This window comes from Ambystoma mexicanum, chromosome 7q (assembly GCF_040938575.1).
Source record: "Ambystoma mexicanum isolate Mex_15411 chromosome 7q, UKY_AmexF1_1, whole genome shotgun sequence".
Taxonomy (NCBI): Eukaryota; Metazoa; Chordata; class Amphibia; order Caudata; family Ambystomatidae; genus Ambystoma; species Ambystoma mexicanum.
Window position 1 is genome coordinate 946,610,403 of NC_090941.1, and position 16,670 is coordinate 946,627,072.

Consider the following 16,670-nt stretch of genomic DNA (forward strand, 5'->3'; position numbering starts at 1 on the left):
CGTCCCCCGCCCCCTCTCTATGCTCTTTTGTTTTCATTCCTGTGTCACACGAGGCCAAAGCACGCTACCTTGCAAGGGAGGTGGGTGGGAGGGGAAGGCGGGGAGGAACGTCACCTTCTCCCTCGCTACTGCCTCTTCCGGAGCATTGTGGGATCGCGGCGGGCTCCTCGGAGGCCCTGGCCTGCCTCCGCCTCCCCCAGCAGGTCCAAGATGGCGGCCGCGGAGGCAGCAGCAGAGGCGCTGGCGCCTGTGGAGACTAAGCTGTCCCCGGACTCGTGGCCGGATTTCGCCGTCATTTGCTCCTTCTTGGAACGTTATGGGGCTTTGCTGGAACTGCCCGAGTTCACCTTTCCGCAGCTGGAGAGGGTGCTGCGGGACAACGGCCCAGGTGAGCTACAGGGGGCGGGAACAAAATAGCCAGGGAAGCAGTTGTGGTCTACTCTGCAGCCGGTAGATTCACTAGTCAGTTTTCTGGACTGAGCACAGCTAGAGTGTCCTCTGCAGGGGTTTGGTAAATGTGCATATGCCTGCTCTGCTGAGCCCTGTGCTACTATGCTAAACTGCTGCTGTTCTGTATGGGGGCCTGCCCCTGCTCATGGTGACATCCATCATCCTGGACCGGAGGACCAGATCTGCACTTGTGAGCGGGGGCATCACCATAGCAATAGGGTAAGGGCCAGGTATAGTATAATTCATTGCTTAAACAGTACATAACAGAAACAAAATATCTTTAAAAGATCACCATACAATCAGCTGGGAAAGATTGTCACATAGACTAATTTATACGCTGACTGAATCATAGTATCTAGGGGGCATTGAAAGAAATACCGGAATTGGCACAGAGTATGTACATTAATATGCTCTGTAGCAGGTATGTGCATGGTAGGTATGTATAGCACTCTTGTCAGGAACAGCGGCCGCAAGATTTTATCGGATTTATGTCTGTGTGTATTTAATTATCTGTGTTACACATAAGGCATTGCACAACATACCAGCCACCTCCTACAGTTCATTTTCACAGGGGACATGGCAATGAAGTTTAACTTTGTGTAAGTTAAATCATTTCTATTTACCTAAACGTTATTCACTCAGCTTTCTGTGGAATGGAATGTTGTTTTCCTTTCCTTTGAGAATTTACAGCATGTCTCTGTACTTATGTTTTAATTTTTTGTTACCATCGGGGTAGCTTTCTGGCACTGTTGATTTTGTAGCTGTGATTTTATGTAATGTATAACTTTGAATTGAGATGATGCCCAGGTGTGGATATGGGTGTGATTATAGTTGTGTGATGATCAAGAGGTCTTCCTAATTCAAAGTTTGATGGGAAGGCAGTGCTTTTTGTTTGCTTTTAGAGGTGGCAGAAGGTTTACTTTTGGTGGATGCTTCATATCGGGCATTCCAAAGAATTCTCCTGCACTGCTAGATCTTTTGCTGTAGCTTTTTTTGTGTGGGTGGCGTGAACTATTTGAAAACCCGAGATTCATTTTCTGTTCTGTTTTGATGCTTCTCTGTAGAGGTGGTTCTGGATATTTAGAGGCCTTGACTTGCAACATCCCAGTCTATTTACCAGCTTTTATTGTGTTCGACATTTTTGTTCTGTGGACAGTCTTTGGTGAGCCAATCAGTGGTCAGCCTTCATAGTGCAGCGGCGCACAGCATTCTTAAGCCAGTTTTTTTTTGTTTATGTTTATTGGTTTAAAAAGATACAAAATAAGTAAACTTTATCACAGAAGTTTTACAGATTTAAAATTAACCATTTACATATTTTCTTCATTCCTCCTATCTTTTGCTAGCAGTTTCTTCGTTCCTTTCAACACAATATAGTTAAACATAAGTTCATATATTGTTATCCTCATATCCATTCTTTCCTTCAGCTAAATCCATTTGCTCAATTTTTCTCAAAATTGCTTAAATCAGTTTCAGCATCTCTATGCACTGCGTTCTCCCATTAGAACTCTGTCCCACCCGTTTTGATCTAAATCAACACAGTTCAATTGCTGGGCTTTTTGCAGGTGCTTATTTCGTAAATGTCTTAATATGGGGCATTTCATCACCCAGTGGGACAGAGATTCTGCCTATTCAGCATCTCAACTCAGGGAACTCAAGATGTCGCTTCTGTGATCATCTTTCTGTAATGCAATTTCATTAGTTGGCAAGATATTCAGTCCCGCACGAATCAGCAAATCTTGGTAATAGGGCGAGGGAAATTTTTCAAGTAATTAGGAATGTTATTGAGGCCCCTTTTTCTCTAATTCTTTTGCTGGTCTTAGACGATCAGTTTATTCAGTCATTATTCATTATTTGCCTTTTGATCTTCATAGGATTACTAATCAGCTCTTCCTTACTTAAGTTCTGATCGTACATTATATCTGAGATTTTTGAATACCAGTTTTGAGTTGTTTTGTCTTTCCCTTGTTTGTCTTGAAGGATGTCTAACGGGGAGTTTTTACCTTGGAGTAGTGATTTTCTGTATAAAGCAATGGATTTCCATAGTACCATGCTTTCTAATGACTGGAGCTTTTCATTCATCGCGGATGACTGCTATTTTCAAGCATTTGTGGAGGTTTAAGCAGTTCTTCCAAAACAGTCCTCCTAGTAGTGACCAAATAGTCCATGGCAGACAAACCATACTTTCTGCACCATATGTGAGTATGGCAGTTACTTTTTGTCGATAAAAGGTTAATAATGGAATCACAGAGAATTTACCATGTTGCTGGTGGATTCGCCTTCCTTGTGCTGCCAAGTTCTTAGTTTTGCTTCTTAGGGATTGATAGTGACCAGCATCGTTGATATTTTTATTAATGTTTACTCCCAAGTAGACCATTGTATTGACAATTTCAAATTTTTCGTTATTGATAGACCAATTTCACCATGAGTCAAGAAGCGCAATAGGATGATAGTTATTGGGGTCCGCTCGATCTCCTTTTTCGTGTATTGTCACTATCAGAGCATCGCACCAAGAATCTGGTATGCATTTAGTGGTTAACACTTGTTGAAAAGTTTGCAATATCAACTTGCTCCATTTTTCAGGGTCTTTTTTATTAGAAAGTTTGAGACCCCATCAGGTCCTGCTGCCCTAGATGGGCTTAGTTGATTTATTCTTAATGTCATCTTGGTCAATATTTATCATCCAAGCAGTTGGTAGGTAGCTTGGCTATTTCTTGCTTCTGATAGTAATTCCCATTCTTGGATGTTAAGCTTCTGCTTCATAGTTAGTGAATCATCTTTTGTTGTGAACAGATTGATAAAAATGTTCACACCATCTTTGTTCACTTATGAGACTTATCATGGGGTCTGATTTTAAAAGTACCTCTGTTTAATAAGGTCCATAATTATCTCTGGTATTATTTTCTCTAATTGCTTTTAGCCTTCCTTCGGCTTCTGTTTGTAGTCTTTGTGCTCGAGTGGCAATTGGCCAGTTTTTATATTTCTGTCTCCTAAGGAGTCTTAGCTCTCGCCAATTATCAGGTCTTTCTTTATTTAGTTTTCGGATTTCCACCTCCATTTCCTTTTTCTGTTTAAAAACCAAAGAGTCACTACATATTATTTCTTTTGTTCCTCTCGATTTACATGGTTTCATAAAGTCTTTTAATAGGTTGATTTGGATTCTTGTTTAAAGCTTGTTTGAATATATCAATCATCACAATGTCATCTGTGTTAATCTTCAGCTGGTTCTTGGACCAAGTGATGTTGACGTACTTATATATTCTCTTTTAGGTTTTATACAGTCAGTCATCAATGTTACACCAAGTAGGTCATGGTCACTTGAGGATTGGTGTTCCACTATTAAAGATTTAACTCTGCTCTTTAAAGCATTACAAACAAAGAAATAGTCAAGGCAGTATCTTTGTACGCCATTGCACCTGGTGCATGACCCCGGAGTATCTCCTGTAGATTGACCATTTAGCATATGCAGGTCATGTAGGTTTGCTTTATTGTCAAGGGCATCTTCGATTTTTGGGTATCCATTTTGATCTAATAGATGCAGATTAAAGTCTCCACATAAGATTATCAATGCTTTAGGCCGTTCAAGTTTGAGCTTACCAAGCTCTCTGCTGAGACTGTTCAGTTGATCCATCTTTTGCGATGGGTTCCGTTTCCTATAGAAGTTGGTTAGAATTATTTTTTCAATTGACTTCTTAATATTCAAATGTAAGATCAGAATCTGTATGTATTGACTAGGACAGAGATGAGAGATTACTTGATAACTGGACTCTTATTTTCACCAAGGTGAGTAAGCCCGAAAAGGGTCGTCCAAATATACCTTTCCCTGTCGGGTTCAAGAATGACTCGTAACCGTCACATGCATGGGGTATTGCGGAGCCATGTCTCTTGCAAGCAAATTATTTCATATTTTATGAGGCTTTGGTTCTTTTCACGGAATAAATTCCTAAATCCTCTTGTGTTCCAGCTTGCAATGAGTACCTCTGAGGATGTATCCAAATTGATATTCTGTTGTTCATATCGCTTTGCTAGAGCTTCAGCTGCCCAGTTCCATGATCTTCCATTGTCGTTACTCATGTATGCTTGACAGTTTTTTAAAATATTTTTTACTGTGAACGAAATTTTACAAAGATCCTCAACCTTATTTTAATCGTTCTTGTAGGTAGTTCTTTGATGTGTTTATCATAAGATTTCTCATTCTGTCATGCATGTACCGATTGCTTGCTTTTCAAGGCAGCTGGTTTTTCTAAAAATCTTTCTTGGATCTTCTTTGGGCTCTCGATCCTTATTGATCTTTGTTTTAGATCCGGATGATGTCTTGAATATTCAAATTTTTTTGCTCCAGAATTTTAGATTTAGCTTACCACGAGATCATATGTAGTATGACAATATCTGTAGATTTTTCATAGGGGAATTCAACGATCTTAAGATCGTCTGTGGCCAGATTTCTTAGTTCAGGATTTGTTGGAATAATTTTCTTATTGTTAGTCTGTTTAGGATGGGAGCATTTCAATCTTTATTTAGTCTGTTCAGTTGCAGTGTAAGAGTAGCATTTTTTTTCCCCTCTGATTATCTCTCCTGGGACTTTGGCTCTTATGTCTTTGTTTATTAAATCGAGGGGAATTGGGCTCCTTATTGTAAAGTACTTTATTATTCCTTGAATTTGTAGCATTTATTTCCTCTCTATTCATTCGCCTTGGGCTTCTACTCCTAGGTCTCCATTTGGCAAATCTAGGTAGAGGGGATTCTTAATGTAAGGAGTCTTATACTGTCTTGAGTTTGAATCCTTTCGGTTTCTTTTATCCTTGTATAGTTCGACCCATTCAGTTTCGGATTAAATTATTCCAGTTTGAGTAATCTCTTTCCTGGTCTATAATTTCTACTAAATCACTTAATGTAGAAGATTGATTGATTCACATTCTCCTCAAGATCCTCTTCTATAAAAGAATGTTTCGTAAACCTAATTTCTCACCTTTTTTAATAGTTTCGTTCATATTTAATGTGAGTTAAATTCTTGAATTTTTTGCGGGTTGTTCCAAATATAGTTTTGGGGGAGTATGTAAATTCCTTAGAAATGCTTGTGATCCATTTCCTCTCTTTTTTTTTTAATTTATTGATTGGTTCTTTAATTTCTTTCTCTTTGCTAGGTCCTTTATCTGATACTTTCATAGCTGTTTTCTTTTTCTTTTCATTCAAAAGTGGAGGTTATTTTTCTTTGTCTTTAAAGATGGAATACATATTTTGAACTTCACCTTCAGTAGCATCAGGCTGAGTCAGGTCCTCTGTACTTCTGGGCTACTCAATCTTTGCTGCCTCTAGGGTGGGAGCAATGTTATCCTGGTTTTTCGAAGGTGCTGAGGTTTTCCAAATCTCCCGCATCCGCTTGCAGTCTTCCATTATGGCCATCATCAAATTTGAGTTTTCGTTTGCTTCTCAACATGCCAGATCTGCCAACCTCTTTTGCCATGTTAAGGAAGTCTCAGCTTCTTTGTCCAGGTGGCCTTCAATCTTTATGGCTAGAGATTCCATGGTAATTAGTTTTGTTTTGTACCATGGTTATTAGTGTGCTCTGGTCTCGTAGATCCTCGTGCACATTTTCATTAATTTTCATGAATGATGTTAATGAGAGTGCAATGGAGGCCAGGATAATATTTTGGAGGTCCGCTAGGTTGAGGTTAACTGGAACCAATGAAGGATTACTTGGTGAGGGGTTCCATCTTTTTTCTTCTAGGCTTAAATCAGAGTCTCGACTAGAGATGTTTGCATCTTCGATTGTTGAAGAGCTAGACTCAATTGCATTGCAAGGTTGCCTCATTGAATTATCCAGGCAGAGGTCTTGATTTGAGCTGTTGGTCGGATGTGCAGTTTCCTCCAGATTTATATCCAACTCCATATTTTTTGGTCTCATATTAGGTTGCAGGGATCTTAGTGAGTGGTTTTAAGGATGTGCTACCTTACAATTCAGCTAGCCTATTCTCTATACTGGCCAGACTTAATCTTTTCTGTGCTGATATTTTTTTCTGCCAGTAGAGTCAAGTCTTTCACTAATTGTCCTGCTATTTCGGACTTCTTCAGAGATTTTAGATAGTTATCTCTCGGCAGAGTATTCACAATTTGGTTCGCTTGCGCACCAAGCTTATGTCCCGTCCCGTTGGTTGGAGCTTTTTATCATTTTCGGCTAGGTTATTTCAACTTTCCTGATAATCCTCCTTATTTATGGTGTTCTCATCAGGCAAGTCTACTGATAGAATAAAGACTTCATCCACAGGATCTGTCTCTGAGATATTCTCGCAGCCATCTAGCGCATTTGTTGCAAGTGACCTTTCTATTTCTGGTACGTCTGTTTCACGTGGTGTAGATGCATTTAATATGATCGGTTGAGAAACAGTTTGTGGGTTATGCGTTGAGTTCCCTTTTAGATTGATTGTCCATACTTGGTAATGCTTCTTCCTCAGAAATACGAGTTTGTTTTTTTATGGCTGGTTCAAAGTTAAAGCCAATGTTATGGACCATTTACCCCTTGGTGCAGAGTTTATTGGGATTGCACATTGCAGGGGTCTGGGAGCACAGTTTATTTAATAAAAAAAAAAACGATTAAGATGTTATCCTGAAACCCAAATAGGATTCGTTAGGCAGGAGCCATTCCTCCACTGTTTAACTCCTAGGTGCACACACCCTCCACTCCTAACCTGCGACTGGGTGATCTATACCCCCAATCCCTTGTTTTTCCTCTTGGTTGCTGGTAGACCCTTGCTGCCAAATTACTCACCCTTCCCCTTTTGTTAATGTACGCTCACCTTGTATCCATAGGGACGCCACCCGACTGCTCTGGGACTGCTGCACCTTCCCCGGGGACTTGCGCTGCCGAGGGCTTGTTCTGGAAGATAGGAGTTTGGTTTTAGCTACAACACCTTCTTTCAGAGCCAACCTTCCCTGTGTCCTCTTGCGGCACTCTTCCCCCCTGCGCCCACACCCTTGGAGCCTTTCTCACCTTGTGTTTCAATAAGGTGCGCTCACCGTCCTGCCGTGGTGAGCAGGGGCACGTTGTAGCGGGGCACCGTTCTACCGAGTTACTTCACTGGTGTGGTGGCCCGGGAGTCCAGACCGACTGCGACTCCACTCTTGAGGTAAGTCTCTAGTCTGGTTAAGAATGAATGTCCGTAATTGTAGTTGCCCCGGTTGACCTTCACCTTTCTTGTTGATGAAGAAGGGGAAATGGAGACGTCGAGCTGATATAGAGGGCTGAGCTCGAGAAGGTAAGAGAAAGCGCAGGGCGTGGCGCTATGAGCGTCCTTTGAATAAGGCTAACCTGTGCTGTATTTCCTTGCAGGTCACCGAAAGATTCCTGTAAGAATGTGGCCAGATGGAAACAGGGCGCCGGATGGAAGATGCCCGTACGGCGGTAGACTTCCAGGAGAGCTTGGTAAGTAAGCGGAGCCTGGAAGCGGTGGAGCAGATGGATGATTGCTTACTAATTGTCCTCTTCTCATCGCTCCTCTAGGATGTTGCTGGAGGAAGATAACGAATTCAAGGGAAGATTCCGGATTGACAGAAGAACAGGATGTGGAGCAGGTAAGGATGAATAACGTGGTTCTTCTCTCGCCCATGCAGGCCAAAGATGCTGAGCAGGACCCGGTGAACGTCACGCTGCAAGAGCAGAATAACGCGAAGCGCGTGCCTCAACTCGGGCGGCCGTGGTTTAAATAGCCAGCAGGTAGCCCAGGTGCCTTCGTGGCGGGCCACGCCCTGGATGCTAGACTGCATGCTGCAGTTCCACGTTGATCCTTGTGGGGGCAGTCATGTTGGACCATTGCCCAATGGAAACTTCACCTGCCAAATGAGCCTGGCGCCAGGGCACATGAGAGGGGCACGATTGGGCCCTTGGGGCCTTGTAAAAATACTGCGGCGAGGGCCAGAGGCCCCGAGTTCCCTGGCCAGTGCTTAAGGTCGTGACAGTTAATGCCCCCTCCTGCTTACCTTAATGTGTCCTACCCACTATGACTATAGTGCTCCATTGCTTCCTGAGTCTAGGGCCATGCTCAAATACCATAATACATCTATTGTTTGAAGGTTATCCCTGAGGACAGTTTTTTTTTAGTCTACTGCTTGCCTTTTAATCCAGAGTTATGAGGGTGTGCTAATGACACATAAATAACACGTTTTTTGGGGAGAGGATTGAATCTCTCACCACATCCCAATTTGCATCTTAAGAGGGTGTGGCTCGTGTTAGTGAATGGCTATTATATCTGCTACCAATGGTGGTTGGTGGTCTACAATATCTATTGGGTATTTGCGAATATTGGCTCCCTATGATACTTATGGGGTTTTGCATAAGTGGTTATTTGAGCTAAGCAAGTCCAGTACATAGACTTGATCTAGTAAGTATTATTTGCCAGAGGGTTGTTTGAACCCCTGCTTCAATTTCAGATGTTCTGATAATTAATATCGGCCTCTGGGAATGCCCTGAAGGACTGTCTGCAACCTCTTCATTCTCTTTCGCCATCTACAAAACATCTTCCCCTCTATAGAAGGTCAGACCTATTAGTGTTATGTCAATATGCTAATTATTTGGCATACTTAAGCTTAATGGGAACTGACATGGGTTAGAGCATCTAATGTCTCTACCATTGACTATGTCTTTGCTTCATGTTCACTTTTGCGTGTTACTCAAGATTTTTAAGGAAGTTCATGCCGAGACCTTAAAATTGTCTTATTGGCCATAAACACCTTTTGTATGGCAAAGGAACAACAAACAAATGTTACAAATCCTGTATCAAAAACAGTCTGCACATTTGTGGAATTTCTTAAATGGGGAACGTGTCAATCAAAAGTCCTTGAAAATACATCTGATCCCAGAATCGGCTTTGTTTCTTTTTCAAAAACGATGCAAATTCCCTGGCATCAGTGCCTTGCGATTCAGATTTTGCTTAAAATCCAAGATTTCTAGAGCTGTGGGCAGAATGGCCTTTAGAGACCTTTTTTTTTTTTTAAACTTTATTTTAGATTTTAACATAAACATTCAATGAACCACCTGTAATAACAGGTTAACTAAGCATAAGAGAGAAAAAGGAAAAAGCCAAACGTTACGTTCATAGCACATACAAAACATATCGGCTAGTGCAAATCACATGTTCATCGGACAAACTGCTCTATCAAATAATCTGCTCTACGGGTGTTCGCGTGAATAGTGGGACCTGGAACTTTATCTGGGTTATGGTTGCTGAGTCTGAGATTGGGAATGTGTAGCCTCGGTGGTAGTGAGTAGATATTGAATATAGGGACCCCAAATGTCGGGTGGTCGCGCATGTAGGGGAAGGGTTCGCGTGAATTCAGTGTCCATGTCCTGACAATAAAGGATATCTTTCTTCCATGCGGTGAGCAAGGGAAGAGGGCCACGTCCCCATGCTAGGGCTATCCTTCTACGGGCGAGCACTAAGAGCAGGGAGGCCAATTTCCGGACTTGGGTTTGCAGGTGTCTCGTCATACCCAAGAGCGCGACTACTGGATCAGTGGCTAGCACCTCACCCAATATGTCGCTCGTATGCTGTAGAACTGAGGACCAGAATCGGGCTATGCCCGGACAGTGCCATGCGAGGTGGACGAAGTCGGCGGAGGGGGTGCCACATCTTTCGCAATGGTCAGAGGCCTCGGGGTGGTGATGTTGTTTCTTTTGGGGAGTATAGTATGTTTGATGCACAAAGTTAAAGTGGGTCTGTTTATAGCGAGTGTTTAGCGCTACTTTTTGAGTTTGCCGAAGGATGTAGGTCCAATCGTCTTCGGGTATTGTGGTGTGAAGGGCCGTTTCCCATCTGCGCCTTGCCTTAGCTGCGGTCACAGTTGAGTCAGCAAGCAACAATTTGTAAATTATGGACACTAATCTTCCCTCTCCCTTGGCCTGGATCGCATTGTGCAACAGGGTCCACGTTGGTGGTTGTTTGGGGAATGTTGGGAAGCGGGCCTGCAGGGTATGACGCAATCTGAAGTAAAGGAAAATATCAAGTGAGGTGGTGCCGCCCCTCTCCCTGAGCTGTTGTGGGGTGATGAATACGCCGTCTGGGAACAGGTCACCCATGGAATGTATGTTGGTTTTATTCAGCCAGATCAGAAAAACTTTTTCGTTGGTTAGGGGAATACCGGGGATAAACTTGACGGGTAGTAGTGGGGAATATCTTATCTGTATTCCGTGATTACGGGCGATTCTCCTCCAGACGGCGTATGAGGATAGGACTGTGTTCAGCGTGCCATATGGCACCGAGAGATTGCTGAAGATCACAGCTGTTAAGAAGTCTGGGGAGGCCAGGGCGCGTTCAACCTGCACATGTGGGCGGACATACTCAGAAGCATACCAATGACTGAGAAATTGAGCCTGAGCGGCCCAGTAGTATTTTTCAATGTCCGGAAGTGCAAGGCCGCCGTGTGACACCGGTAACGTCAGAGTTGTGTAGGCGACTCTCGCCGGTTTACCCGCCCAGATTAGTTCCAAAATGAGGCTTCTAATTTTCTGCAGGAATGAGCGTGGGAGTAATAGGGGTATATTCGTAAACAAATAGAGAAGTCTGGGGAGAATCATCATTTTAGTCAGTGAAACCCTCCCCCATAGTGTTGGGGGAAGCGCCTTCCATCTCTGGATACGCTCACGGAGGGATTGGAGTGCTTGGCCATAGTTATCTTTGAATATCTCATCATGATTAAGTGACATGAGAATGCCGAGGTAGCGAACCCCTGTGTTTTCCCAACTAAATCCATGGTCGTCTTGGAACTGATGGGTGGTTGTTGTTAGCGGGAATATTACTGATTTAGAGTGATTTATTTTGAGGCCAGAGAAGCCACTAAATCGGATCACCTCGCGCATGATTGGGTTGAGGTTTGTTTGGGGATCTTTGATCAACAGCATTACGTCGTCCGCGTAGAGGGAGACGATCAGTCTGTGTGGGCCTAGGGTGAGGCCTCTCTCGATTCGGTGCATCCTTAGCCTGGAGGCGAGTGGTTCCATAATTAAGGCAAATATGAGGGCCGAGAGGGGGAATCCCTGCCTGGTTCCCCTTTCCAGTTTAACATCGGGAGATTTGGTAGAGCCGAGGGTAATGTAGGAGCGGGGGTCATTGTATAATAGTGAGACCATCCTGATAAAGGTTTTCCCTAGACCCATTTGTGTGAGTGTTGCGAAGAGGTATGGCCATTCGACAGAGTCGAAAGCCTTTTCGGCATCTAGTGGTACTGCAATGGCCTGCTGTGATGGGTCGAGTGCAGCGATGACTCCGAACAGTCGGCGAATGCCATATGTCGTACTGCGTCCGGGAATAAAGCCGGCTTGGTCACCCAGAACCAGTGCGGGCATGAGGGGGAGGAGACGATTCGCTAGGATCTTGGCTAGAATCTTGTTATCGAGGTTGATCAGTGAGATCGGCCTGTAGGAGGCACAATCGTCTCGGGGTTTGCCTGGTTTGTGAATGAGAGTGACATTGGCTTCGCGGAGGGTGGGTGGAAGAATCCCTTGTTCTAAGGCCTCTTCATACACTTGAAGGAGCAGTGGGGCTAGCGTGGGTGCGTGTGCCTTATACAATCCGCCGGTGAGACCGTCGGTGCCAGGTGCTTTAGTGTTTGGGAGTGATTTTATTGCCTCAGTGATTCCTCCCTGTGTGATGGGCGCATTCAAGGGTTCACGGAGTTCATGGATCACCCAGTAAAGTTCAGTGTCATTAAGGTAGTCCTGGATCTCTTCGGGGTTACTGGTGAATCGGGAGCTGTACAGGTCCTGGTAGAATTTATGAAATGTATTCACAATGTCTTCTTTGGAGTAGGTTAGGTTCCCATTCATGTCGCGGATGCATTCCACCTGGGGGGGTGTCTGGTCAAGTCTCAAGAGGCGGGCCAGGAGCGCCCCGGGTTTCTGCCCTTCGCCGTATTGCCTGATCTTATGTCTGCGGCCCAGGAATTTCATTTCGGGTTCAGCTGCTGTGTGGAATTTTACTAATTCCATCTTTAGGTCGGCCCGGGTCTGCGCGTCTGGGGATGTCGCTTGTTTGTTTTCCAGGTCTTTCAAACGTCGTTCACTGTCTGCTAACTCTTGCCTGATCAGCTTCAGGATGCCACTTTCTTTAGCCATGCATATGCCTCTCACGTAGCATTTCAATGTTTCCCATAGCGTGCCGGGTGAGTCGACTGAGCCTTGGTTCGTCTCGAGGAAGGTGGTAATGTCCTGCCGGAATTCATCTGCAAACGTAGGGTCTAGGAGCGCACCCGATTTGAATCTCCAGTTCACGGGGGTTTTCGGCATCTCGGATAGCGTAAATTCGAGTGTGACCATAGAGTGGTCGGATAGGGATCGTGGCAGAATTTGGCAGGGCCCCCATCTGAACGGACTCCGGGATGACACCAGTAGATAGTCAATGCGGGAGCTGGTGTTATGGACTGCTGAGTGAAAGGTGTAGTCCCGGGAGTCTGGATGGGAGTGTCTCCAGATGTCGGATAGCTCAAAGGCCAGGCAGATCTCTGTAACTTGGCGACTGGCCTTGGAGATTCTGTTGCTCGGACCGTGCAATTTGTCGATATGGGGGCTTAGGGGGGTGTTGAGATCTGCTCCCCAAATGATAGTTGCTGAGGTGTATGTTTCCAGGTTTGACATGATCCTGTTGAAGTTACTCGGCCCGTCGACATTGGGAGCGTAGGTGTTCACCAAAACTATTTCCTTCCCCGCAAGCAGGCCCCTCACCAGTAGAAACCTGCCTTCTTCGTCCCTCTTAGAACCGATCAAACTGAAACCGGCCTTCCTGTCGATCAGTATTGCTACGCCTCTCGCGTACGAGGAGTATGAAGAAAAGTATCTATGGCATCCCCATGAGCGGGCCCAGTGCTGTTCTGCCGATGGTGTAAGGTGTCTCCTGCAGCATAGCGATAGTGATCTTGTGTCTCCGTAAGTACTGGAGGACTTTCCTGAGTTTGGAAGATTGGTTGCCGCCTCTGATATTCCAGGTGGCGGTTTTAATTGACCCCATCTTGTGACGACAGAAAGGAGGGGGGGGCAATGCCACCCCTGTCATGCGGATCTGGAGGTACTTGAAGGTGCAGAGGTTCCTCTCGCCGATTGCAGGCTCCGGGTCAGTGATCTGTGGCTGTTGTGTGCTTGGACGTAATTGATCGGACAAAAACAATATGGTAACTCTTGGCTCTTTCCCTCGTGCGGGCAACCCCCAACAGGCCCACGGTGTACCCACCCTCCCGTGCACGGGCAACTCCCAACTGGCCCGTGATGAACAGTCCTCGGTAAACCCAACAGTAAACATTGCTGTGCTAGTGGCCCTCCAAGAGGAGGCTGGCTCCCAGTCGCATAGAGAGTTTGTTCCATGGTGGTGACGTTGTTGCCTTTATGGCACTAGGAAATTTTCAATCTGTGACAGCTGCGGGGTGGGTCTTTATGGCGGCTCCCTTCTAGGTCTGTTTCCTCTTTGGGGGTTTGCATCGCTCGGGGCGGATCTACAGCCATTGCGGTCTAAGTATTCGTTGATCTCCTCAGGCGTATTGAAGAACTGAGTTTTGCCTTTGTATTGTATACAGAGTTTCGCAGGAAAAAGCATGGAGTATTGAATCTGATTCTCTTGCAATCTACGTTTCACTGCAGTGTATGAGCGCCTTTGCGCCTGGACTGCTTGGGAGAAATCCAGGAAGAATTTGATCTTGTCTCCATCGTGTTGAAGGTCCCCCTTGTCCCTGGCGGCTCTCAAAATGGCGTCACAATCCCTGTAATTGAGCAGTTTTGCAATGATGGGTCGAGGGTGTGCTCCCGGGACGGGTCTTGTGTTGGGGACTCTATGGGCCCGTTCAACCACGAAAAGGTTCGATAGGATCTCCGTCCCGAACAGGTCCGTGCAGATCTTCTCTATGTATTCTTCCATTCTCTGAGGGGGCTGATGTTCCCTAATGCCAACAATCCTTAGATTATTTCGCCGGGAGCGTCCCTCTAGATCTTCGTTCTTGGCGCTCACCGCCTTCACTTGCGCCTCCAACAGGGATACTCTGGCGGTTAAGGTCGATGTACCGTCATCAAGGTCGGAGACTCTCTGTTCAACGGTATCTTATCTGTCGGCGTGCTTGTCCAGTCTATGTTGAAGTTGGTCGACTTTGGAGGAGAGGGAGTCTAGTTTGCTCCCCAGGCCTCCTATTCCAGCCTTGAGATCTAGCAGGATTTCCCTAATGTCAAGCTCTTGTGACTCTCCGACTTCGTGGGGCTGGTCCTGCTCGGGTGATTGTGGTCTGCTGGTTGAGGTGGTTGCTTTGGCAGAGAGACAGCCTTCAAAGTTTAATTTCCTCTGCGATCTATCATTTTTCCCCATCCTTGAGATGACTACGGATGGCGGGATGGTTCCGCTGTAGGCACGCCGAGTATGTTGGCCGCTGGGAGGTCGGGAGGGCCCGCGAATTCTGAGTAGCTGTGTCGATTAAATTCTGCTTAGGCCGTCTTTGGACAGAGCTCTGTTCTGGGCCTCTGGGCTCAGTTCTGGGCTAGGCTGCGGTCCTGTGCTGGGGGTGCGATTGTGTCGAATGTCTGATTTGAACTTTCGATATTAGGCGCGTGGTCATAGATCTCTTGGGCCTGGTACGATGACTACTTGCAAGCACCCCGCTTTATAAATGTAGCGTCACGGATCCCCTCGGCTTCAGGATCGTTCGAAATCACGTACCAGTGGGCTCGGGTGCTCCGAATGCAAGACAGGCCAGTCGCGGGCCCACGCGGGTGCAGCGGGGGCGCAAGGCGCTCGTACCTGAATCTTCTCCGCTCCCTCCGAGGCGTCAGGCCCGCCGCCGGGTCTCCGGATACCCGTCTGCCGCGGCCACTCTCTCGCCGATTCTCTCCGATCTACTGTGATGGGTGATTTGGCCGTCCGCGACGGGCACCGCGGGGGCACGATCCCCCGCTCCACCCCGCGATAGGGGTTCCGTCAAGGCCTGTGCCGCAGCTCGTGTGGTCGTGGGCGGATCAAGTTTCCGGAGCGTATTCGTACGAGGCCGCGTCTGCCTGGCAGCTGAAGGGCGGGGGGGGGTGGAGGCTCCGCGATCCGTCGCCCATGGGCGAAACTGCAGCAGTCAGAGGAAATAAAGGCAGGAGCTGAAGTAGAAACCCCACAGCTGTCGATATCTAAGGATTGTAAACTGTGTAGAAGCCACGGAACACGCGATTCTTCAGGATCTTTTAGGGAGCTCCGCGGAGCTCACAGGGAGGCCGCCATCTTGGACGGCTCTCTAGCCAGAATGGCCTTAACTCACTAAATGACTCCTAGATATTAGGCTGACATACTGGCCATTTTGTTTGGGCAGATAACCAGTTTGGCCTATAGCAGACCTATTTCGGAAAAATGTTAAAGGTTTAGGGTAATAAGTGGGGTGCTGGGAAGAAAACCAACCCAGGCACTGGGTTGTATCAAACAATGTGAGAACAGCAGATGTCCACAATCTTGTGGAACAATCCCGTCCTCGGCACACCCTGTTATTGTGAAGACAACTGTTTCTAGTATGCTTTGTACATATTTAGTATAAGATTTGAAAAAACCTTTACAACAAAAATTCATCAAGGTAATTCTTTTATATAAAAAATATATATGTATTTTCCGATCCTAAACAATAAATGTAAACAATTGCAATCTCATCAGTCTTTTTTTTTTTTCTTCATTTAGTGCAACATCATTCAATTTGCTGATTTTTCAGATAGACATTAGCATATTGTGGATCATCACTAATTCGCACATATATATCGCCACAGTTCATTATTTCTAGTCATATATGTTCAGGATATCCTTAAATGCTTTTCACTTGACGTGTTTTGGGGCAATAATAACCCCTTCTTCAGAAGTTGTCTACCAGCATTTTCCCTTCTCGGTTTATCTACAATGTATAATATTTTTAGTTATCTTTACATTGAATCATATTCCTGTCACGCCTTGATGACTTAATCCTTATAATCAATCACCTGGATTTGTGATCTGTTAGTTATTGCATCTTGTTATTCCTTATACATTAATGGTATGCTCCCAAGTGGCCGGTCCTAGAAAAACTGAAAAAACTATAGTAAGACAAAAGAAGTTCAGGGGAGGTGATGACGGGTGTAAGCGACGAAGGTGAATGGGAATCGGATTTTGAGCAAGGAGAGCAGGGTGTAGCAATCCCATCTTCCGCTCCAGTAGCAGCGACACAGTAGACCATGCAGTCTTCGGATGCACTGTGGTACTCACATG

The 16,670-nt window shown here is 45.5% G+C and overlaps 1 protein-coding gene across 1 annotated transcript in view; it reads left to right on the plus strand.

Moving 5' to 3' along the window:
- Nucleotides 1-80: 80 nt before the first annotated feature.
- The window catches only part of RSF1 (remodeling and spacing factor 1), a 1,138,572-nt gene continuing 1,121,982 nt past the window's right edge, over nt 81-16,670 (plus strand). The window contains exon 1 of the mRNA XM_069639968.1: nt 81-388. Coding sequence (XP_069496069.1) covers nt 211-388 — 178 coding nt within the window. The 5' untranslated portion in view covers nt 81-210. The remainder of the gene's footprint in view (nt 389-16,670) is intronic.